Genomic DNA, 24860 nt, shown 5'->3' on the forward strand with positions numbered 1-24860 from the left:
AAAGCTATGTGAGGAATAGATTGTGGAGGTCTTTCTTAATCATTTTATGTAATAAGCCTATGCTAAAAATGTGATGCATTCATACATGCTACGTAAAGTTTGACTTATCTACTTACTTTCCATTGAAGTTTCAAAACTAAGGCTGAAACCTTTGAAGTTAGAACTCCTCTTAGAAATGAACTTCACTTCCACTTCATTAGATGATGATAGTATTGGGGGAACAGATTCAGAACCACAGACAACAGCTAGGATTCTTCCTGTTCAATAACAAAAGATTGGTCATCAGTAATTAATGAAAATGTAATTTTGTCCTACTTTTATAATATATTATTCATATTATTTTATACACATAGTCATAAAACATCCAAATCAGTCAGATTTCCAACATTCTCTCTTAAAAAATATATTGCACTTAAGTTTTCATGTTAATATAGGGAATATTATGAATTACAGGAAATTATATGTTTTTGATAAATAGTCAATCTATTTCTCTCTTCTCAATTTAACTCCTGAACACTGTATTCTTATGAATAATGTGGTGGATTAGTCAGGAAATCTCATCGAGGCTAGATACATAAAACTAATTTTATAATAGCCAAAGAAAGGTAGTAGAATCTAGTAAAAATGTGTCTGGATTATCTGGAGCTGATATAGAGGTCATGTTCTCCTTTGGCTAGATGTCAATATCAGATTGAAGAAAGTAATACAGGAGATGTGATTTAACCCTTCAGCTGCAGCACCCTGATCATTTTCCTGCTGCTCTAAACAGATGAAAGGTGACACCATGTCCTGCTCTTCTATGGGGTAAGGAAAAGCAGGTAGAGGACCCTTATAATCCCCTCGCTGCTATTCTTTTCTGGAATCCTGCAGAATTACCACTGCCGAGAGCACCTTGATGCCCTAAAGAAACTTAAAAATTCTAGCAGTTACCTTAATTTTTTTTAAATTTGTACAAAGCATACGATATATTTATTTTCCTTATTATAATCTGATCAGTCACCAGACCATGTACACATCCTTAGATTTTCAACCGTGTAATATTTGCTGACAGAAAGCGGTGAACAATGGAAATAATGGTCATATCTCACAAAGGTGGAGTGCGAGTTGTAATTATCGAGGGAGGAACCCATGTGGGGAGGAGGGAGTTGACTCTCTCTTGGTAAGAAAGAGTTCATCAGGCCATAAAGATAAGAAAGGGCTCTAGGCCATTGGAGCAAGAGGCGGTCAAACATGCAAAAAAGTGTCTCCCAAAGTTGCCATTCATGCATGACAAGTATGTTTCCCCGCAGCTTAATATTGAAGAAATGGGACTCATGGAAATTAAAAGTCTTGGATTGATAATAATTTGGTAATACAAGAGGCCTGAGGAGGAGAGATCTGAAAAGGGTAGTTCAGGGTGAAAGATATTCAGAGAAAGACAGAGTTTTGTTTCTAGACCTAGAGAAAGTCTTGAGATTTGCTAAGTGGAATAGATCAATGGCAATGGTAAAAGAAAAAGGTGTGAATTGGAGTGAAAGGAGGCTGACATGAAATTTATACGGAGCGAGCATACAGTCAATAACCAGTTGAGGCCAACAGTAGCTTAGCTGAAGTTATGTTTATGTCCTTGGTAATACGTATATGGCTCAATATTAAGGGCACACAATCCCTAAAAATCACTCGCCTTGTCAATAAATATAGAAAAATATCAGTGATATCCGTTATTCTATTGCGGTTTTGAATAATAAGATGCATAGGTAAACATAAAGTTGATTTCTCCAACGATGAAAACGGATCATTATGAGGTAAGTAATATTTCCTATTTCAACATAATTAGCATCAATTATGACTACCACCGGGCTTAAATCCACCTAGATAATTATCTTTATTGTAAGCGAGATTAACGCTATTAAATCCGTTTTCCATTCATACACGTAAGAGAGTTCTACTTACCTCCTCTAATTCGTCTACATACGAACGTTGCAAAAGCACTAATATAATTTAAGTGACATACTCGTCTACTTTCTCAACAGTAGCACATGAGAGTCGAATTCAAATCTTAGCGATGGTATCGCAGGTTAATCGGGTGGTAAACCAAATTTTTGGACATACATTCAATCCACGGCAGAAGTTCTAAGCAGACATTATGTTCCCTGGCATAGGCTCAGCACAAAGACACAGGTTTCCAGTTCAAATACTGCCAATCCTGGAGACGTATTTTCCGCCGAGGATTATTGTATTGGAGTCCTTACACAGCGAAGGTCACAAGCTTCTAGTATAATGTGGAGTCAGCGGAATAGAATCATACTGGGCAGCACAAACCTAGGTAGTTGTATAAATGAACTCTTTCAAGTTCTAACAACGTGTCGGGTAAATAAATGAGAATAGCAGTTACTACCGCAACTGGGACATTTAATAGGCATGGTACAGCAATGACTCCAGAAGGAGTCAATTCTTTTCATGGTAATTCTAAAATCCAGACGGCGAAATATTTCCTCATATAAGGTTTGACTAGGGCTCGTTCTAGATTATTGATGCTTTACCCGTTTTATATCACCCCTAACAATGTCAATAATTTCTGTGTTCGTCATTCTTTGACCGTCCACTACACAAGGTCTCTCGATTGTTTCCCCTCTGGGGAGGCGTCTGAAAGCTTTTCGAGTGGAAGAGCCAACTTCGATTACCTAACCTGTATATATAATTGCTATTGAGACTTAAGGTAGGACTTCATGAACTTAAAAACTTGAAGCAAATGTAGCGTTAAGCGGAGTCTGGAGGCCTTTCATGAGTGAACTTGACAGGCTTAACAGGGTGAAGTTGAAAAGAAAACAAAATCTAAGTTCCGGCCGGCGTGAGTTTTGAAATTCACCCTAGTTACGATGCGACACTAAGGGGAAAAAATGAATGCCTGTTCCACTCCCCCCAAAATGTGGGCACAAAAGCCTCGCAAATCAAATTTAAATAACCACCATCGCGATTTCTGAAGGCCAATGCCTAGGGATTTGGAGGGCTCGCTTCGTTGATCAAGTAGGGTGCCCTGGCCGAAGTTTGAAATCCATTTATTGAGAACAGGCCCGTTAATGGGAGTTGAAGAAACCGTAATTTTACTCCATTATATCGAATCGAGATCCGCTAACGTGAAGGACATGCCATTTGATTGACTGGCCATTTAGGGTGTGCATTAAACAAAGTCTCGAGATTTTCGCAGTCCTTGTGAAAGACTTCTGGGAGGAATGATTGGAGGGTTGAGAGGAGATGGGAACTCGATCTACGTCACGAAGGGGATGGGAATTCCAGGATCCTCACCTATATATAGCGGTAGAAAAGTATGAACGTTGTCATTTGCTAAGGAAACCCAGTTCAACATGTTTCGGTGAGTAACCACGTTCGTAATGGGCTAGTCTTTTTTTAAATTCTATTAATTTTGTATAAAATGCGGTTGGGCGTAGATTACTGACAAAGAATATCTGGAATACAATCAAATTTCTGATAACTAGATGAGCACATGAATCCATTTTTGTCAATTTGGCCATGTCCATTTTTGTAATTAAGGTAAAACGGTAGTTACTTCAGTATTGGCATTTTAAAATATTGATTTAAAAATTTATACTTTTTCCTCATGAAAAGAAGCAGAAAATGTATCCTCTTCGTGGCGATTTTTCTTGCATTCGTAATAAGCGAAATGGAAGCGGCAAAGAGACACAAAAAAAGTGTTGACACCGTAAAATATAAGAAGCACCAGGGGAAGATGGGAAGAGTCGTGCCTGAAGAGATGAAACTTGAAGTCCAGGAAGGAAGGAAAATTCGAAGGGAATTGGACCCTGTTGATAAGAAGATGTTCGGAGATGTTAAGGAAAACAGATGGAAGGGGAAAGTGAAACAGGAGGGCACTAGAGGAAAGCAGCATGAAGGAGGAAAGCAGCATGAAGGAGGAAAGCAGCATGAAGGAGGAAAGCAGCATGAAGGAGGAAAGCAGCATGAAGGAGGAAAGCAGCATGAAGGAGGAAAGCAGCAGCACATAGGAGCAAAACAACAGAATGGGCTACATGTGACCACAGACAAAAAGTAAGTGCCTCAATGAGGAATAGTCATGAATCCATGCTGTTACTTTTCCACCGGCTCTTGAAAAGTTTTCACTTATCAGACATTACCACCATCACTCCTTATTGGAACCAGAATTGAGATTTTGTTCTTTGATGCTACTTTGCCAGCATTTGTTCTAAGTTATAGTGAAAAGCAACAGCTGGGAACTGGCATGGCATCCTGTAAAACCTCAGCACTGAGGATATTTTGCTAGCCATATTTATTATAATTAAATTGAATCTAATCCACGGAATTACCACAGCATGAGTCTGAAATTAAAAGTGATAGTGGGAATGATTGCGAATTCACTTTTGGATGATCTGTATCTTAATTTGGGAAACTATCATAGGCCAAAATTAAGGCAATCTCATGAGAGATTAAATTTAGCAATTAACGACTAGATAAAATGTCAAAAAATGACAATGTTAAGCATTCTAGACTGCATTTAGATTTTTGCATTAAAATGTAGGCAGTGTGTCTCCAGTAGCTCGCACATCCACATGCTTCAACAAAGGTTTGTTTCCAGACCTCTCTTGGGGCTGGTTGCTATGTAAAATCCTGCGGTTTGGCCCTTTGAAAATCTAATAATAAGCAAAGGCTATTTGGGCTCTCCCTTCCTCTGTCCCTTGAAAAGTGACCATAAAATTAAATAAAGTTTTTTAGGGCCACCAATGGTTACAGTTACCCTAAAAGAAAGAGCTTAAATTGAAACTTTTCATTTTTACCGAAATCCGTTTGCTCTTTGAAATAAGTGTACCAAACTTAAATCATGCCAGTGAAGTTAGTAAAGATTAAGTAGGAGGTGCTTTGAAAGTGTCTTTACATCCTTGGTGTGAATACACAGCGCATTTGAAACAGAATTTATTCCTTTCATTGAGATTTCTTTTTGGAAGAGCTAATGCTAACTTTAAGTCTTGCATATTATCAAAAAGCTGGAAGTAAATGGGTCCTACCAAGTATGAAGTGAGGAGACAAGTCTGCACATTTTGTTTTTGAAAACAGGACTGCAATAGGGAGAGGGATGTCATACTCAGCACTCTCCACAAAGCACCTCCAGTAGAGATCAAGATACCGCTGAAAAATATATTGTCTTCAGGATTTGATAATGACCCATCTTGACCGAAGTTATAAAAATTGCAACCCTGAGGGTTCAAAGAAGCATTTCAAATAATGAAACCATGAGGCCATGAAATTGCTCTTTGGTAGTTGTTTTGCTTTAATTTATCTGTATTTCAATATGTGAAAGCTTTCAAAATTTCTAAAGCAATTGAAAAGTGAACAGAAATACAAAAATGAAACTAAACAGACAGCAATTGACATTTTACTAAACACATACATGGAAGGTGGTGCTCAGGGGACTCAAACTGTAAAGAACAGTTAAATAGTTAGATATTCATGTTGAGTATCCTAGTCCTTTGAACATAATTTTTTTCTAAAGCTCTCCATTGATATTTCTTAAGCCATACAGATCCTTTGTAGAACATATTCAAGTGACGGATAGAAATTAAGAAAAACGGCATAGTGAACACCAGGAATAAGTTCCCACATAAACAGACCTTCTCACTCAAGTAGTGATGATGTGACACTGGTGGTATCGATAATCTTTAATTATCTAGCACAAGCGAGTAATGGTGGTGATATCTAGAAAAAACTAGTATTTTTCTCAACATAAACAGTTCGTTGGGAAGGTTTCTTGGGCTTCTTCAAATTAATCTGTTGCCAAGTAGACATATGTTTGTTTGATTGGGACAGTCTAGATGATATTAGAACATTCCCTTAGGTAAGTTGTCTTTCATGTCAGTTGTATATTTCCATTCAAAGCAATTTTCAAATTACCCTCTCACTTAGCTTCTAAAAGACTTCAATTGTTAAGTACTAAGCAAGGATATCATTTCAATCTTAAATGACCCAAACAAAAGTATTCCAGTATTTCTCATTCATTTCTCCAGTAGTTATGGTTGCTCTTCATTTTCATTTATCTAGTAACATGCTTTTAATTTTAATTGAATTTAGTAGTTACTTGAGCAGTTAATAACTTTGAACAACTTGCTAATGTGAAATCTGGATTTAATGAAATGTTTGTGCTATGGAAGCAGCAGTAACTTGAGAATAATAAATCGCATGGCTCAAGTGAAGCAGAGGCATCCCTGGGAATAAACCCGGGGCCTCCAGTTAGTAGCCAAGCATTCAGCCCACACCACATCGCCTATTAGCAAATTAATTAAAAATTTTAAAAGAATAGACAAAACTCACCTAACGGAGTAAAAACATTCTGCATTTTGCTCTTTTTGCTTCTAATCACCTTGTTGAATTGCAACTGTATGGTCATGGTGTATGCAGAACTACTATATTGCATACATCATGCGGATGATGTATGCCTACTATGTACCCAATTAAATTTTTATACTGGCTCTATTCTTTTCTATTGTAGGGTTACTGCAAAGTCGAATAAAATTGAGCAACCAAGGCATCGGCCTATTAAAGAATTAAAGGAAGAAAAAGTAGGCAAGGAGAACCATCCAAAAGAAGTTGATGCTGACCAATATAATGAACCAGAGGTATGGGATAAGGATCAAGAATATGCAGAAGAAATGGAAGAGGATATTCCAGAAACTGCAGAAGGGTCCTTTAACAGCAAATGTAGAACAAAAACATCGGATTGTGTGGCCAAGACCAAAGACTCAATTTTAATTCAAGAAGACATGGATGGAAAATGCTATTATGAATTGTGAATTTCTTTTATTAGACTATTTTTAACTATATGCTTGATTGATACCATACATATGTATACCAATTTTGTGAAATAAATATGAATAAGTTTCTCCAAATTAAAAATTGATAATTTACAAACACCTAAATCAGTGGGCATCATGATGGGGTATGGGGAAGATGGTGAATCAAGCAACCTTCACCAATTCTATCAACTGTAGGCTAGAACCTCACTTGAAAAGCTCTCTGCAGTCACCTTAGTCACTCATTATGATTATAAATTCATTAAACTGAGTTTTCCAATAGAATTTCAATACCTTAAGGAAGGTAACCATAATTTGAATGAAAAATTAACATATATTTTAAGTGGACAAAGCCATCTGATATCAGCCCTCTACTATCCCCAGCCTCTACACCATAGCCCAAAATAGGAGAAAAAAAATAAAGATATCAGAGTTGAGAACCCATTTGAATTCAGTCATGCTTCCAAAGTATTATGTACACTGATTTAATAATGCTTTATCTTCTAAGAATTGCCTAGGTTACATACAGTCTGTTGATTTTTCCCAAGATTCTGGCAATTCCTAAGTGCATATTTATTATAAATGGTATAATTAAAGATTATGACAATCTTAAATTAATAAAAGCTTGGCATTCAGTATGATGGCACCTCGGTATACCTAGTATTTGAAATGGTCGCCACAATAACTACTCTTAAAAATGTGTGCTTCTAGTTATGCATTAGAATAGCATCAGGGGCCAGTAAAATCAGGTCCATCAGTGATGATTGTTTAATTGCCCTTGCCTTGCACTAAAAAAATTGATATTTTTCTACTTTTGGGGTCAAATGTGAAAGCCTAAGATTTAAATGCCATTAAGGCTTAGTATTCTAACAGAATAGTAGCAGCATATTTTGCAGCCTGATGTATCTCTGCCCAACTTATTTTTACAAATTGATGTAATTTATGTTGCAGGGCAAGTGTAAGCAATGCAGGGCGATGTAAGCAATGTTTCCCAAACATTTGATGCACTAAAAATACTAAAATTATAAAACTACATGAGGTATTACATTAAATCCAAATTTTCAACAACATTAATAGTAAATAATACCAGTAACTTACTTCTTTGTTCTATTTCAGGTGTTTCAGGGCTACCTTCAATTTTACTTTCATCATTATCATCATAGTCAATATATTCTGATTCCTCCATTTCTGTCCTTGAATTAGATATGATTGTAGGCTGTTGGATGTTATAGGAACTAGTTGTCACTGAATGTAATTCTAAAAATAAAATTCATCGTTATTCAGAATTAATCACTTATATTCCTTGCATAGAGGGTGATTTGCAATTTGCAGACAGAATTTTCTAGATCTATCTCACAAGCATCTATGCCTTGGTAAAGGGTAATTCTGCTGATATATTTAAAAACTATGGTAAATTGAGAAAATAAAATACTCATTAAGCATTATGACAGTTCACTTCCCTGGAGCATGAGTTTATATGACCCACTTGATTGGTACTGGCAAGAGGAAGTGAAAATTGGATCTATGAAAGTAGTCGGAAAAGTAGTGTATGCCTTGATTTTCTTAGAGTTATTATTAGTATAGAAATACTGTCAGTCAAAATTGAAAAACTATAATCTATTTATAGAGAGTATAATCCTATTAGAATTGACTTAGAGTAATTTTGTTTCAATTGCCAAGTATACCAGATATCAAAATCGTATAATATGTATATCAATGCTTGCAAAAGAATAACACTTTTATGGTTAATTACTTTAAATAATATTTAGATAAAAATAAACTTATATTATTAATAAGAATGAATAAACTTTCTCACCTCTTTGAAATGCAAAGGTTTTTTCTGTTATAATCACATGATCTGTGCTAGAACAATTTGCATCCAATGGTAAATTTATGGCATTAAATGTTATCTTCACTGTGTGGTAATGTAGGCCTACTATATTCCATTTGCACACAGTATTTTGTTGGTATGGTGCTGGATAATTAGGCGATACTATTGTACCTTGCATACCACGTACTGTACCTCCACATGTAGCTAATATGTAAATAAAAGAAAGAAAAAAAAGCCATTAGCTAGTGTAATATGTATTAGTTTTACATAGTAATATTATGAGTTTGTTGCACATTAAATTTTTCCCACATTTTATTATTGCAAACATTACTTAATATATCAGGTTTACTGATCAGTCGACCTTAATACATAGGCATACATGCTCATTCATTGCTTAAAAAATTTAGCAAAAATGTATTTTTCCAATTAGATTCCATCTTGTTATTTTTAATGTTCTTTTATATATTGAATTACATACACTTCATATTATCTATTTTTTAAATTTTCCACAAACATTTCCATGATAGATCTTGATATAATACATAGAAGTAAGAAAATGCGTTAACTTCATATGGTTATTCCTGTTTTTGCTGTTTACTAAAACTAGTCTGCAGCAATATCTCCACAATTTCAGCACAAATATCTCATTATAGTAACTAAACCTCTCTAAGAAAATAAAATCACTACTAAATCCAGGGGTTATGTATGAGAAGTAGGATACATGGGATCCTTGTTAGGATGAAGGTATTAACTACCAACCAACTTAATCATTATATTTCAATGGATATGCATATGGAATCATACTTCTGCTCTACAAATATACATTAGAGATTGAAAAATATATTGAATTCCATGTTAAACTCCTAGATCAACAAATCTAAGGTTGATTAGGTAAGATGTTATTCTGAAAATCAAGGAAGTAAATCAAATTGGAATTTTAAATGAACTTCACAAATCACTTTACAACTTCTTAATTTCTATTTCCAATTCAATGATTTTCCAAGATAAAACATAAAGCTAAAAGCATCTTGTCTTTAAAAATCATTCCACTCTTAATTAATCTTAATGTTAGAACATATTAACACATATATGTTCCCTGATCATCAAAAAAATGTTTACTTTGCACAAAAATGTAAATACATTGCATATTAAAATTTACCCCACTCCATAAGGCATGTTTGGATGGAATTAGTAACTATTTATGGAGTGATAAATAAAGCAACTTAATGTTCTTTCTTTTCACAATTTTTCTTTTGATTAAAAGATTTTTAATATTAGTTTTCACCCATATCACCAAATATAATGATAACTAAATGATGGTTATTGATAGAAAAGTTTCCAAACTCACTCCACATCACAATATCATAAAACCTTCAATCTGAAACAAGTGTACAAGAAATAATCTAAGGTTTGTTAGCTACTAGTGAGAAAATGTGTCACTCTGATCCATACATAATGAATTCTTTGCATAAAACATAAGTTTGTGATTACACCCCATGAAGGACAGCTACATTAGAATGTATCGCCATTTTATAAATTTTATGCTCCTTTATTAGGGTCTGTGTCATAGCATATTTATAATTTTTGATTAACAGTAGCCAAATGAAACTGTAAGCATGTATGCAATAACTATACGTTTTACCAAAGTCTTGAAGGAAAGTTTTATACCCAGACATTTTCCAGAATAAAGACACTTGAGTTTCTCAAATGTTTGAACTGAAAAAGGCAGTCAAAAAGTTTGGTCTCTCAAAAATTCATAAAAAACTCAGCTTTCATTGTATTTACTTTAAATATTTTAACACTTAGAAAACCATTATTTTATAAGTAAATGTCTTCCTGCAAGACATCTATAATAACTGTTTCACTCATCAATTTTATGATTACTTCATTAATCTAGGTAGGAAAAAAGACTGAAGTAACAGAGTTATATATTAAGAAATATATTTTTGATGAACTTCACTTTATTCTTTGCTACCCTTAGTTGATTTGGACACTCTAATTTTCAGGCACATATTTCACAAACTATTTCCTTGGGATTCATTTTTTTTCACCATTAGTTTGATTTTCAAAATATACATTAATATTACATAAAACTTTTTTCTACTCAAGCTGGGCCTCGTGTGGCCTTGGTTGTTTTCCTTTCCATTGCTGCAATATACTTCACTAAACAAAAGGCATTGTGTTAGAAAAGAAAAATGCAAACTGAAGATTAGGTATATAATTTAATAATTTTGAGGGATTCTCGATAACAGCAGCACATGAATGAGCATTAGAGCTTGGCCATGGTATTTGAGGTGTAAGCAACCACAAATGTCAGCTGTTGCCGACAAACCTATCAGTAGTATGAATTGCTTTGGTGCAATTATATTCTTTTTGCTTTATTTTAAGCTGGAGGAGAGTCATCAAATTCCCTTGCATGAAAAGTTTAATGATTTTTTTTTCCAAAAACACAGGTAATTTTATCATTAATATTTTTTATAGAACTGACCCATTACAATCTAGCTTCAGAAAATTTTGAAATTAAGGAATAAGTTGAACTTCATGATAAAATCATATCTTTTATCTAAAAATGTCTCCCTCTCAACAAAAATACATTGAGAAGCATTACCGTAATACTTTGGACATGGGGAAATGAATAAGACCGCCATTTTGCCATCATCATTATTTTTCACACATTTTTCTTTACTTTTGCAACCATACCAAGACAGATTTAATAAAATTAAAGTAGAAGGTATGGTATTATATTGGCAACTAAACAATGAGTATAACAACATATAGCATGTTCATGTAAAGCTCCTGCGGCATTTCATGCAAATGGTTGAAGTTCAGCATTGTACCTTCTACTTAGGCAATAGTTGGAAATTTGGGAGATGCACTGGAATCCACATATATCTCTAGGCAGTTTGCCATTAAATGTCTCTGCCACTCTGTCATTGCAGGATATGTCTTTCTAGATGATAACTTCCAATTACTAAAATTCATGAGGTATATGTGACAGAGAAATTGCTTATCTATTATCATCCAATAAATACTCGACAAAACAATGGAAGTAAAGCTAACACATAGTTACTTCGCTCTTTGTTAGCCACAACCACCAACTACAGACGCATGACCACAAAAGTAAAATTCTACTCACAATGCAACATGGCTTAATATTCAATAGAGCTTAATATTCAATTTCTTAAATGCTATGTGCAAATAATAATATAATCTATTGTGTAATAGTTAAATATAATTCTCTATCAATTCGGAATTAATAAGTAAGAATTTAAATGATTAAACCAATTAATATTACTCAGCATCTTACCTATGGAGGCCTTAGCTTTGAAGCCGTTTCGTGGTTCTGCTGCATCTGTAAAATATTTTACGTATAAAATGTTTCCTGTGGATGATTTAGTTCCCGGCATTTCAAGGCAGTATTTTCCAATAAGATTTGAATTTTGTGTGCCTCCATCTCGGACTTCTAAATATGCTTTTGTGCATCTTAAATCAAGGAAAAAGATCTTCATTAGTACTGCATATGTGTATTATTCATGCATATATATTTTCCAGCCTCAAACACGCTTTAAAAAAATGAATCAGCCTTGCCAATGCAGGCCAGTCAATCATGAGAAATGGGACAGAAATGGCTTTAAGGCCTGACAGTCTTCAAAACTTTGTCTCTCTCCACAAGTTTGACCTCCAAATTGAGAAACCATGAATCACTGCATTCATCCAATCACACCTTGTGTTTCCTTATACCCATTCCCATACACAAAGATTGCCTTGTGAAGACAAGGCATTGGGTAGTTATTAGCATTAGCAGTTATTACTAAAGACAACTGATAGCTGAGGTAAATTGCACTATTAGAGATAGGTAGATAATTTGGTATCGGTAAGATTTTCAGGAAATGGGGGGCAGGTGGAGAGAAACCAAATGTTGGCATTAGCCTACTCTTAGCAAAAGGCACCAAGGGATCACACAGTCTCATCCAATGGACAGCATGCTCCACTTGAGGTGCTCTCCACATTGCACTATCAGTAGGGATTGGGATACAATTGAAAAATTCTGGCACCCCTCAGATTCAAACCTAGACCCTTGGTGTTAAAAGTAGTACACAATCCACCACACCAACCAGATCCCAATGGTTATGGGTGCAAACTACTTGGAGTTTGGGAGGCCTTTGGCCTGAGGTGAGAATGAGTCAGGGGCTGAGGCAGTCAGCGATCCCCCAAGGTAAGTGTGTGTCATCAGTGTTATTTGATATTCGAGATTTTCCTAGGTGTAGGTTGGGTTACATGTCAAAAGATTGGAAAAATCTTCTTCCTACAACCTTACTGCCTGAAAGGAGAGTGAATGCACCAGCTAGGAGAATATTAGGGCTTAGCTCAAATTGTTACATAAAGTGTTTTTTTTTTCACTGGGAAAATCTGCTGTATGACATTTTGATTCTATTAATGACAATAATTTGCTTTGACCTCATTCTTTTTCTACTTCATATTTTAGAGAGTACCAAATTGAACTGTATGCAATGGTAAAAAACAAATAATACAATGGTCCAAATACTTAGGATAAGTTAGAATTGGAATAAAATGCAAAAACTGAAAAATGTAGGTCCAGTTCATTTTCTGCAAGTATTCAGAACATGTTACAGGGGAGGCAATTGACAAATGAGGAGGCTGCTTGCATCAATCATTCCAATTACACATTCAAAAGTTACAAATCACTAGTTATTTCCTTTGATGCTGTGTTCACTTCATGATTTAGTTTAATCATAATACTGTTATGCCATTATAACAGACTATTAGTGCTACAATGTAGCTAGATGACACAACTAGTGATGACAGAGCACTCCTGTTATGAGATATTTTGCATGATAATGCAGCGCTCATCTACGTGGAGACATAGAGTAACTGTAGTGATTATAGTTGGAAACAAATATCTTAGTAAGGATTGTCGCAAAAGTTCTATTGTTGTGTCTGCAACCTTCAGAATTAATAAATTTGTACTTGAAAAAAAATGCTTGGAGAATGAAAAGCTACATGCTTTCCCACATAGTTTTTCCCAGATTATTTTAGTCTTTAGTTTGAGCTCATGCCATCTAGGTAAATGTTCTGGCAGGTAGTTTACTGGTAAAGATAAAACCATTCAGATATTGTGTTTGGTGGATTTTAGCTTGCTAGAATAGAATGCCACCACTGACAATGTTTTGGAAAACCTGCAATGAAACAATATCTCAAGGAATGCTTACGTTAAGCATGGCAAAGGAAGGCACTTTAACCCCTATAAACTTCTTGAACTAGAAAAAAGGTCATGAAAACTTTCAGGCACATAACAATCTACAAGCCCACAAAGACTGTAGTGTCACTGGATTTCCTATCCATACCTAATGTGGCCATTCAGTAAAACTATGAAATACATACTGAGATCAAGACACCACACTCAGCTATCATAGTTCTTGCCACTTTGATGTTCACTTACCACCAGAGTTATGATCATTATCAATGTTAGAGTTATGAAATTTCTGGTCGGGCAAGAAGCTGATGTACCTAATCTCAGCAGGTGAATAGGGTGATCCAATCCAATTTATTGGTGGACCTTCTATCTATATTTACATCTATATTGAACTATGTCAAAGGCTATCTTAAAAACCCTGCATCCAATGTACCCAACTGCATGAGTGGCAAGAGCGATTCATTCAATGAGTGACATGTGTGATTCATATATGGTACAAGTTTCACCAATTTGACTCCAGCATTGCATCAGTGGCAGCTATTGCAAATTGAAACATGTTCAGTTCACCTGGTTTCTGATAGTGAAAAATGCTTTCCATGAAGGTCTTTCTTTAGAATGGGTGATGGGAGAGTCACATGAGGCTGGATCTGGACTAAATACTGGATGGAAACATACTTAAAATTGATTTTCATGAGATATTCCGCTCAGAAATTAGCGATATATGGCCGTGCATTATCTTTGTGCAGCATCCAGCCTGCTCCTTTAAAATCAGTCTCTCTTCTTTAAACAGTTTGAACCACCTTCTATCCAAGCTATAGGGAATAAAAAAAGCTCTCCATTGGGCTCCTGTAGCATTACAATATCCTTGGTGACTATTTTTTCGCTCAAAAGTAAAACTTCAAAGTAGCATATTGCTTTTCGCATGCCACTACCATTGTTGCCATGAGTAAACTGAGAATGATTCATCTTGCAACAGCTGTTGCTGATACAATAATTGAGTAAAATCAATGAAACTTGTATTACATATACATTGCACTTTAAGCTAAAAGCATAATATAAAGTTAAAGTTTTACAAAAATATACAAACAAAAAATTTAAGATCATTTGTTATTGAACTACCTTCACACTAAAATATGTTTATTTAAAAAAATGTATAAAATCAAGGAGTCAGCTCCATTACAATTGCAATTACTCATTAAATATAATGGAAAGATAGTAGTCGATACCTGTATAGAGGATTAAACACATTGAACTTGGCAGCTGGTTAAATTCCATGCCTCCTGGAACAATACCCTCAAAAAAGATTAGCATTCATTGACAAGACATTTTGTTTGTCAAATTGCCACATTTTCCTCTACCAACTCCTCCCTCAATCTAGTCAGCTGAATGAAATCTCTTATGCAGTTGAATTTAAATTGAAATACTATGAGATTATTTTCAAAGTTTTTTCACTTGGATACAGCTCTCAAGCTTCCAAGCCTTGATATTTATACAAGACATGCAGAATAATTCTTTATCAAAACCAAGAGATAGGTTAAGATAGACTGACAGGCCGAGTGCAATTGCACCCCCTGGAGTGAGTAGTGTTTTGCTTTTTGTATAAGAAACTTTGGGTAAAATAGTAATGACTCTGAAGATATCAAACACATCATAACCTATGCCATTTTGTTCCACTTTGTTGGCTCTGAGTTTCAATAGTCAGAACCATCATCTCAGTAAGCTCAAATACACAGCATAAAAATTATATGAGTTAATAATTCAATTGTTTCAGGCTCAACCTTGTGGAAATTCATGTTAATGAAATTAAGAATACAAAGTAACTTTCCACTGTTCTTTATTAGCGTACAACCGGTTTCAACGCTCAAGCGTCCAATGCGGAGGGGGAAGAGGGGTGTCAAGTGTCAGGACAGATGTTTGGTTGGTTTAGAGTGGGGTGGGTTAGGGTTGGTGGGGGGGTTTGTCGGGTCTATCTGTGAGGGAAAGGGGTACTTCCAGGATTGGGGAGAGGTATTCAAATAATAAATCGTTAACCACATGACCCGTTTTTAAGTTCTTTTTGATTTCAAATTCTTCCCACTTGTCCATCCTCATTCCTTTTTCACTCTTATGTAACAGTTCTGGGTTGAAATCACTCCCATGGTTTTCTTCCCATAAATGTTTAGCGAAGTGCGATTGTTTTAGGTCACAAGTTCTAAAACAGCGTTTGTGTTCCTCCGCCCGTGTGTCCTGACACTTAACACCCCTCTTCCCCCTCCGCATCAACGCCAATCGCAACTCCATTTTCTTTCGCCTCCTCCTCGTCCCTCCCTCTCTCACCCACCCCTCCTCTCCCTCATGATTGGTATATAAGTGAACTGCGACTGATTTATTTTGTACCTGATGATGACGCTTGAGCGTTAAAACCGGTTGTACGCTAATAAAGAACAGTGGAAAGTTACTTTGTATTCTTAATGAGTTAATAAATTACAACAAGACTACAATAGAGGTGTCATTCAATAATTGTTAAGAGACATAACATTTTGGGACAATGGCAATGGGAGCACTCAACTCTCATTAAGTACAAAACTTGAAATTTCTAAATTTTAAATTTCTATAAACACCATTGTTTATTATTCAGTTATAAAATAAGGTATGAGCTTCTATATGGAGAACATCTAAAGCAACTTAGTCACCCTTAAAACATATTTAAAATAATTTTAATATTGGTAAACCCACATTAAAATGGCACCCATTGTATTAAAAGAAGTACACTAACATACTTATGGAGACTGCATGACCTGTAAAATCTACCAAGGAATTATCAGAAATTCATAATAATTACATTCAAATGCCATTTAGAGCAAGGGTTGCCATATCCATGAGTAAAACTTTTTACTCTCCATTTCATCAATTTAAAAAAAAATTTACATTCATCAGATATGCTAATTTTAAAGAGTATTAGCACATTACTACATGGAGGTTTATTATTACCTCAAATGTATTTAAAACATATTGCATGCATATAAATCCAGGTGGCAATTCCTACAAGACAACAGGCATGTACAACACCAACCTTACCATCTATTCACAAATGATTGCTGTCACTTAACCATTTTCTATGCCTTTACAACTCTGTCACACTACCTATGGTTGAATGCCTGTAAACTCCTATTTCATCATGAAGTTACCATGCATGTATGTATTAGTAGAGGGTTGACATCCCCGTTACTCCGATGCATATTCAGTTTTGCTGCAGCACTACATGTAAGATGAACTAAATGTACTACATTGCATACGTTTATGATTTATTTGGGATTTTTTAAGGTAATACTTTCAATGAAAAATGAAAAATTCTGTTTCTTAGTATTGACTCAAAACATGGAAAATATCAAAATGTTTAATGAAGGCTCCCATTTACTATGCCTGATATGGGAAAGTGCTATTAAGTATTTTTCCAATGAATCAGCTAGTTAATTAGCCAAAATTATACCCCTCCCCCCCATAAGATGTAGGCTGATTTTAGAGCACATTTTGGAGCAAACAAAGTACATCTAATGGGCCAAGAAATACTGCATATCCTAGAATCAGCATTGGCGAGGTTTTATGAAACATTGGGATTGCACATATAGTGTAATATAATAAAAACATTAAGCTGAAAATGAAATATTTTCCTCTGATGTATTTTTAGTCTTAAGTAAGAATCACGGATGCTTAATGTGAGCATGAATGGCTGCACTCACTTCAATTCATTTCAAAATAAGAATTTCAATTTTAAGAAATACACTGAACATGCTAAAATATTATATGAAAAGTGCAACTTACCCAGTAGTTACTGTGAGGTCAAAACGCTCCAAGAAATCAAAGTCTATTCTTTCACCAGCAGGTGCAAGGAAGACCCATTCACATTCAATATGCGGAGGAGGAATGTTGGGAAAGTTGGGAGAAGATATTATATAAGATGAACTCTCGGTTGATAGTAAGACATGACCTCCACAAGAGTGTGATTTCTCTCTGTATCTCAACTTGAAACCCTGAGAAAGAATGCCATTAAAAATATTAATTATTGATTCATGACTTTTAATAAATATTGTAATATACAATAAAATGACATTACATAGAATGGCAACTGTTGGATCCCAATTAAATGGTGCAGGGGAATGAAAAATAAAAATAAAGAGACATTTTTGGAAAAGTGTCCATTGGGTTTATGTTCTCAACATATTTGTCAACATAAAAGAAAACAAAACTTGACTATTGTCCGGAAACTATCCAGCCATGCAATATTTTGTGTCACATTCTCTTTTATCTCCTCAATGTCAAGAATTTCATGCTCCAGGGGAGTTGTTCCAAGCCGCAAATGATGGCCCAGGTTTTCTCAAATAGGTCATAAAGGGAGATGTGTCATGAGGATTAGGCTATGGTCCTGAAACCAAATCCCAGTCTTCCCAACAGTCAGCTGACAAGTTAACAGGGAATGGGATGAGACAGCTGATAACCATTCCAAAAAAGGACTTTGCCTATTGTTGTGAAGAGTGGAAAAGACACTGGGATAAATGTGTGAGATTCCAAGGGTAGTCCTTTGAAGGGGACTAAGACCCCATTGTTCTAGGCAGGCTATTTTTCTCAAAATATTGCATGGCTGAATCTTTTCTAGATATACCTCATAAATACTATGGTCATGACTGAATACTGACAAATAGTACACTGACCAATAATGATTTTTGCCTTACACCTTCTGCACTCAAACTAATGATTCATACAGACAGCAATGCATTTTGCATGTGACATGAATGCACAAGTATTTTATAGGTATAGGAGCCATGGTTTTTATTCAAATCCATTTCTTTGCTTTTATATCATGAATTGTTTCTTAATACCTTGATTGTCATTGTATCAATACCTGATCTCTGTTCTCCCATTAAATAACCTTTATCCACTTGGAGGGAGAAACATACCATTAGATACATCTTCACTCATAAGTTTTAGATGGGGAGGCCAAGTGGAGCACCAACATGCAGTAAATGGACTTTGTACAAATATTTGAGAGTTGTATGTGGAGAATAGACTGATAAAGGGTGTGAACTCTGAAGCGGAATAGGACTGATAGAGATTTTCACTAATTTTGACCATAGGGGTGGGTTGCAGAGGACATCATTTTCTTGAAAAGCTTGAGTGGGATGAGGACATGAGGGTGGTCTGATAGGGAAAAATTGCATGAAGTGAGACTTCATATGAGTGATGACTTGGTCAAAAACATTCAGAATAAAAATGATTGCCATGAAGAATGGGAGGCAATAGTGATGGACCAACACCATGTGAAAAAGAGTGCATTTCTCCTTCTGCTCCTGTGAGCTCCTGGCTACTACTTAGCTGCTGCTCAATGAAGACAACAAGACCTTCATAGATTTGAGTGTGGAAGGGGAACTCTTCACTTTATCTCACCACAGAGGGGTCTCTTGAGTGAGTCACATCAAAGAAATTTGAGGCAGTTCAGAAGGCCTCAATACATTCCTGCATGGAGTACCAGGAGAGTTTTATTGGCAGTGCTGCCAAAATAATCCTGATACAATCAAAGAGGTTGTTCAGAGCCACCCATAGGGTGGGGAGGGGTCACTCTAAAGGAGCTAGTGCCCAGGAATGTCTTTGCCCCAGAAACTAAAGAGCCAGCACACCAGAGATGTGTCTTCACTCCAAATATCTGGCAGTGTTTTAGCTGAAGTATACTTGTCCACCTTTCCTGAAGGTAGGCCGCCAGCAGACAGCTTCCACTGCAGGGAGCCCCTTCTACCTTGGTCACGGGTGTCCACGCCATTATTGATGAGTGTACGGAGCCATGAGGGCCAGAGTAAAGAAACAACCCCACCACTTGCAACTTCACAATGGCTAATCATGCATGATTTGAATCGGGATAGCACAGAATTAAACAAGACAAGGGCATTGCTGAGGAAAAGTTGCTATCCCTAGAATCCTAGCACCATCAAAAAGAAACATTGAAAATAATTAAGAATCCAGAGAATCTCAACTAGGAGGACAGACTCATGCTTAACTCTATGTGGAAAAGGTTAAGCTCACTCAGAAATAGCCAATGACAGAGCTCAAGCCCAGCGATCAAATGCTATAGATAGCAGCCAAAATGCAATGAAAACCACGCCAACCTGGAGAAACATCCAAGAAAATGGGAGAAAATGATGAAATACAGACAAAGAAACTCCCAGAAGAAAAACAAAGTCTTCACCAGAGCCCAGAACATTGGTAGACGGAGAGCAATACATTTTTAAATGGCAATGGGACAGGGAGGATTACCAGCAAGAGTACATAGTAAGGATTGGACTTTCAAGTGAATGGGAAAGTTAAAAGGTGAGTGACCTTAGATCTCATTTAGTTAGATGAAAAAGTGCTAGCTGGAAATAGAGGAAATTAAAACAGTATTAATGAGAAGTCAGGTGTTAATATACTAGACTCTTGAGAGGCCTGACTTTTCTGTCAACTGACGCCTCAAACTTTGTCTAGGTTGTAGTTTTATGTCATGTTTTAAGCAAACAGAAATATCCTTTTCTTTTACAGGCAAAAACTTGAATACTGCTGAGGTAAATTATTCAGTCAGTTAGGAGTCAATTGCGAATTGGTTAGTGAGTTTGTCTTTTCTGCTGTTATTTATTTGGTTGGAAATTTAAAATAGAAACCAACCCTGCCTGTATCCACCTTCAAAAGGGTTTTCCATCTCAAGGATCCCAATAGCAGGCTAATGAGGTAGGCATTCTTGCTGTGGGAGTATGAGTATGAGACAAAAGATGAAATGGGCAGAAAACATGAATGCCAACAGGATATGCCAAAGAGGTATGAATGGCAGAGATGGCAATGAAAGAAGTCATCAATGAATAAGAGATGGTCACTGAATTTGAAGGGTGGTGCTGCCAGAGTACACTTATATTCAGAGAAGGGTTTTGAACAAAAGGATGCAGAAGGGGCAAAAAAGCTATACATAGCAGCCAAAATTGGCTGCTATCTATAGCAAATATTGGTTTGGGAGGTGTTTACAATTGTTTATTGTCATGGAGTATCATGAGATTGATTCCCTCTACGTGTGTTTTGAACTGATGCCTCAAACTCTGTCCTGGTTGCACTTTTGTCTAACAGAAAGGAGCATCCCTTGGCATATACATAGATGATAAAATTAGATGAAGAACTAGCAAAGTTTTTCAGGGAATGTATGCCTCAGCCCAAAGGGCAAGAAGAAAGTATCTCATCAGTGATTACCTGTGGTAAACTCTTTGAATGAACTTGTAGCCCTCAACATAGTGGTGCATTTGCCCCTCAAAGAAAATGGCAATAGGTAAATCCTGTTCATATTGGATCACTTTTCAAGATATTTGGTTATGGTCCCACCAGAGCCAAATCAGAAGTAACTGTTACGGACACTCTTTACCAATAGACTTATCCACTCTGTAACTTACAGGATTAGATATTTAATCTGATCTAGATGGATAAATCAATTTTTCTTACCGAAGTTCCAGTCATTCCCTGGAATTTTATAAACATGTGATTTCCAATGGTTTCTGGAATTGCAGGAGCTTGGGTTCCACAATATTTTCCATCACCAAGATAAGGTGAAGTTGATGTGCCACCATTTCTGAACTGTAACAAACAAACACAATTCCTTTTGATACATCATTTTGAATTGAAAACAATGATTCTTTGAAAACAACATTTTAATTCTTTTTAATTGATCATATTGGATTACTTTAACAGTACGTTCTCGTAAAATATTAGCTGATTGAATACTTGACTTTTTGTGAGGAATTCAAGTTATTTTTAATATCCATTTTATGGATTAGCTTGGCTGGACAATATATTCAGAAAGATAAGTGTCAACCTCATAAACAGGAGAATATATGCATGGGAAATGTTATCGCAGGCTAAGTGGGGACTTATTAAAAGAGTAATGGTTAAATTTGATGAGAACTGACATTATTATACCTTAAGTGAATGTCTTGTTACTAGAAATATTTATCAAAAGAATAATTTATATTTTCTCATTTATTTAAATAATATCCTCAGTTATCACAACTGACCCTTCAAAAACCTGCAGATTAAATAATACAACCTGAAAATTAAATAATAAAAATATGTAATAATACAAAATAAATTAATGTAATCCATGATGAGGACTTCAAGAAATGAAGTCACAGATTGTGTGTACTTGAGTCGACATGTAAATTAGTTATATGCTGATTGGTTAATACAGAGCATGAAAGTTTTGGAAATTTTTTTAAAACCTTTGTTTAACATTGTATACTTTACAAGTAGTTCTTATAACAATAAATCATCGACCTAACAATAAAATAAGAGTTAAATGTTTGCTCAAAAAACTATTTGAATGAAAAAAATTATGATCGGGATAATTTTTACATTGAACAGCCCTTGTTCCTAGAAACCACACATATGCATCTTTTGTAGGATAAGTCAGCAAAGAGTAGGCATTATGAAAGATAGAATTCCTTTGTACCTAAAGTGTGATGATAAAATCTTTTTAATGCGAAATATGTACATATGGAAACATGAATGGATGGGTAGAAGAAAGATTTGCTCCACCGGAAACGCCATACCAGGAAAGTGGAAAGGATGATGTCATGCACCCTGGAAGTTTAAAAATGTGGTCTGTATTATACAGGATAATAGGAGTATTTTCTCACTTTGATTTACCAAAAGAAGAGTGTAACTGAAATGGGTTTGTCTAATAATCAGAAAATTGCAGTAGGCATTGAGAACTCTACATGAATCTTTATTCACTGATCTATTTTTCTGGTGAAAATCAGGGGCAGTTAATGTTTCTTCCTTTGTCCCAACTATTTTAAATGAAACATGCAAGAAAAAATGCCCCGCACATTCAAAAATTTTAATACTTGCTCCTTATGATAGTGAAAGAGGATTGGCTTCAGGGAACAAGGAAAAGCCATTATTTGAGAAAATGCAAGTTTGTGAACAGGTGTTTTCAGTGGAAGTATGGAGAAACCTTAATTGAATACTGATATGCCTTTTAGCTTTTCTATCTCTTGGGATAGTGTTCCACAAATTTTCTAGCATCACGAGCAACGCGCATAGAAGAAAGGGTAAATACACTATGATCTTTAAACATACCAGTAAATAACTCTCTCTACAGTTGGCATTAGGTGTTGATATATCAAACTCATCAAATTCCAAGACTATTGTTCGTCCTGCTTTCACTGTGATATCCCATTGGCAAGTTGTCCATAATCTTGTTACACCAGTGAAATGTGAACTTAAATTCTTCACCTCTATGACCCCATTAGGGCCTGTGAGTGAGCTGCCACATTCTGAAATTATGCAAGATGAGAAAGGGATTATAAACAGATGATACAGAGCTTATGGGACTTGTGAAAAACACCCAGGCTTTGTAAAAATATAAATGTAGGCTGCTTATCAAAAACTCTGAACACACAACAGCTGTATGAAGTGGCAGTAACCCTCTTGAAATTTCATTATCTTATTCAGGGTAAAAAAAGTAATGTAAACCACAATAACAATTGTATTGTTACCTCTGACAGGATCTATAATGAGTAAAAATTTCATGTTATGTTCCCATTAACCATGTTTATAAAGGTACTTGAGACTTAAGCCTATAACTTCAAAGCTAACTTGGTTTCAACACATAAATTTTCATTCATGTAAAATTGTACATGATAAATTCACCTGAAGTGAAATAACAATAATGTCAAGCTTTTATATGCATTGTTTTGCTTTAAAAATACTCCACAAAAGTTGTTAACCTAAGAGTGAAATACAGCCAATTAGTGGCTAAAGCATCCAATGTTTATTATATTTCATATGCTTGAAGATAATGCTATTGTGGTATACTTTCTGTAAATGGAGGTTTGAGCTATGATAGACATTTTGCAAAAATGAATAGAAGGAATTAACATGAAGATGGAAGTTGTGTAAAAAAAGGTCAGGGGATCAGGAAATATGACTATGATTCCAATCTATTTCCACCTTATAAAAATATGCATCTTGCTATAAAATTTTTGTCCTAAAGTGATTGACATAAAACTGGAAGGGCTTCTTGAATTTATATGCTGATGACACCACTTTTGTGCAAAAATGTCAGTATCCAGAAGATGCAAAGGTACGATCGAGCACTACCCAGAGACAGGCTAAGGAATGGTTTGATGTTAATCATTTACATTTAAATACTAACAAAACTCAGCATCTTGTGTGAAATCTTAAATAAAAAAAACTGATGTTAAAACTGCTAAAATACAAGGAATTTATAATGATACAAAACTTAACTGGGAGACTCACATCAGTCAGACCTGTAATAAACTGAGTAAACCTGTTTATATGTTAAGAAAGCTTTACTTTCTCATTTCAAATGAGTATCGTTTAACACTTTACCATGCCTTCTTTCAATGTCATTTGAATTATGGTGTTGAGTTATAAGGTCATTCCCCACATGTTAAACAAATTTTGCTACTACAAAAGAGAACTATTCGCTCTCTTGCTAATATACCATCACATGATTCCTGCAAACCTTTTTTTATTAGATATGGAATCATGACTGTATTTAGTTTACATATCTTTAAGGCTCCGATTCATGTGAAAGTTAATCTAGAAACTTACCAATTAAGATCTAACATCCATAACTACTCCACAAGAGGTAAATCAAATCTAAATATTACTTATTGTAGATTGTCATCAACTTACAACACATTTCGTACTATGAACATACAACTGTATAACTATCTGCCTACTAAGTTGAAATCAGACGGTATCCAGAGTTTCAAGAATAGGGTATATACACGGTTACTTTCTCACCCACTTTACTCATTGGATGAATTCTTTTGTGACAATCTCCATCACATTTGAGAACTTATGTTTATATGTTAAATAATATTTATATTGACCCCATTTAATATAGTTGTACCATTTTTCAAAATGAATAAAGAATTATTATTATTATACTCTGAGATATCATATTGTCATAATTTGCACTCAAAGAGTTTGAATGGCATGTTTTTATGTA

General features: G+C 35.3%; 2 protein-coding genes across 3 annotated transcripts in view; one reads left to right on the forward strand and one right to left on the reverse strand.

Moving 5' to 3' along the window:
• The window catches only part of Cubn (Cubilin), a 173617-nt gene that overhangs the window by 49849 nt on the left and 98908 nt on the right, over positions 1-24860 (reverse strand). The window contains exons 40-46 of the mRNA XM_071587204.1: positions 22958-23154; positions 21323-21454; positions 17642-17850; positions 11933-12108; positions 8611-8829; positions 7893-8051; positions 117-257 (exon numbers count right to left, since the gene is read on the reverse strand). Coding sequence (XP_071443305.1) covers positions 117-257; positions 7893-8051; positions 8611-8829; positions 11933-12108; positions 17642-17850; positions 21323-21454; positions 22958-23154 — 1233 coding nt within the window. The remainder of the gene's footprint in view (positions 1-116; positions 258-7892; positions 8052-8610; positions 8830-11932; positions 12109-17641; positions 17851-21322; positions 21455-22957; positions 23155-24860) is intronic.
• LOC139690947 (sodium/potassium/calcium exchanger 1-like) lies at positions 3333-6837 on the forward strand. Of its 2 annotated transcripts, none has more exons than XM_071588595.1 (3): positions 3333-3352; positions 3607-4044; positions 6494-6837. In XM_071588595.1, the coding sequence occupies exons 1-3, from the start codon at positions 3345-3347 to the stop codon at positions 6792-6794; spliced, it is 747 nt and encodes a 248-aa protein (XP_071444696.1). In that variant the 5' UTR covers positions 3333-3344; the 3' UTR covers positions 6795-6837. The 2 variants fall into 2 exon arrangements, with proteins under 2 accessions (XP_071444696.1, XP_071444697.1); XM_071588596.1 differs by having other exon boundaries at positions 3344-3352; positions 3610-4044.

Source organism: Hetaerina americana, unplaced genomic scaffold (genome assembly GCF_022747635.1).
Source record: "Hetaerina americana unplaced genomic scaffold, ioHetAmer1.1.p SCAF_3, whole genome shotgun sequence".
Lineage (NCBI taxonomy): Eukaryota > Metazoa > Arthropoda > Insecta > Odonata > Calopterygidae > Hetaerina > Hetaerina americana.

Excerpts from the sequence above, each read along its gene's own strand:
- LOC139690947 (XM_071588595.1), top strand. Across the intron at positions 4,045-6,493 it reads CATGTGACCACAGACAAAAA|GGTTACTGCAAAGTCGAATA; the intron begins GTAAGTGCCTCA and ends TTTCTATTGTAG.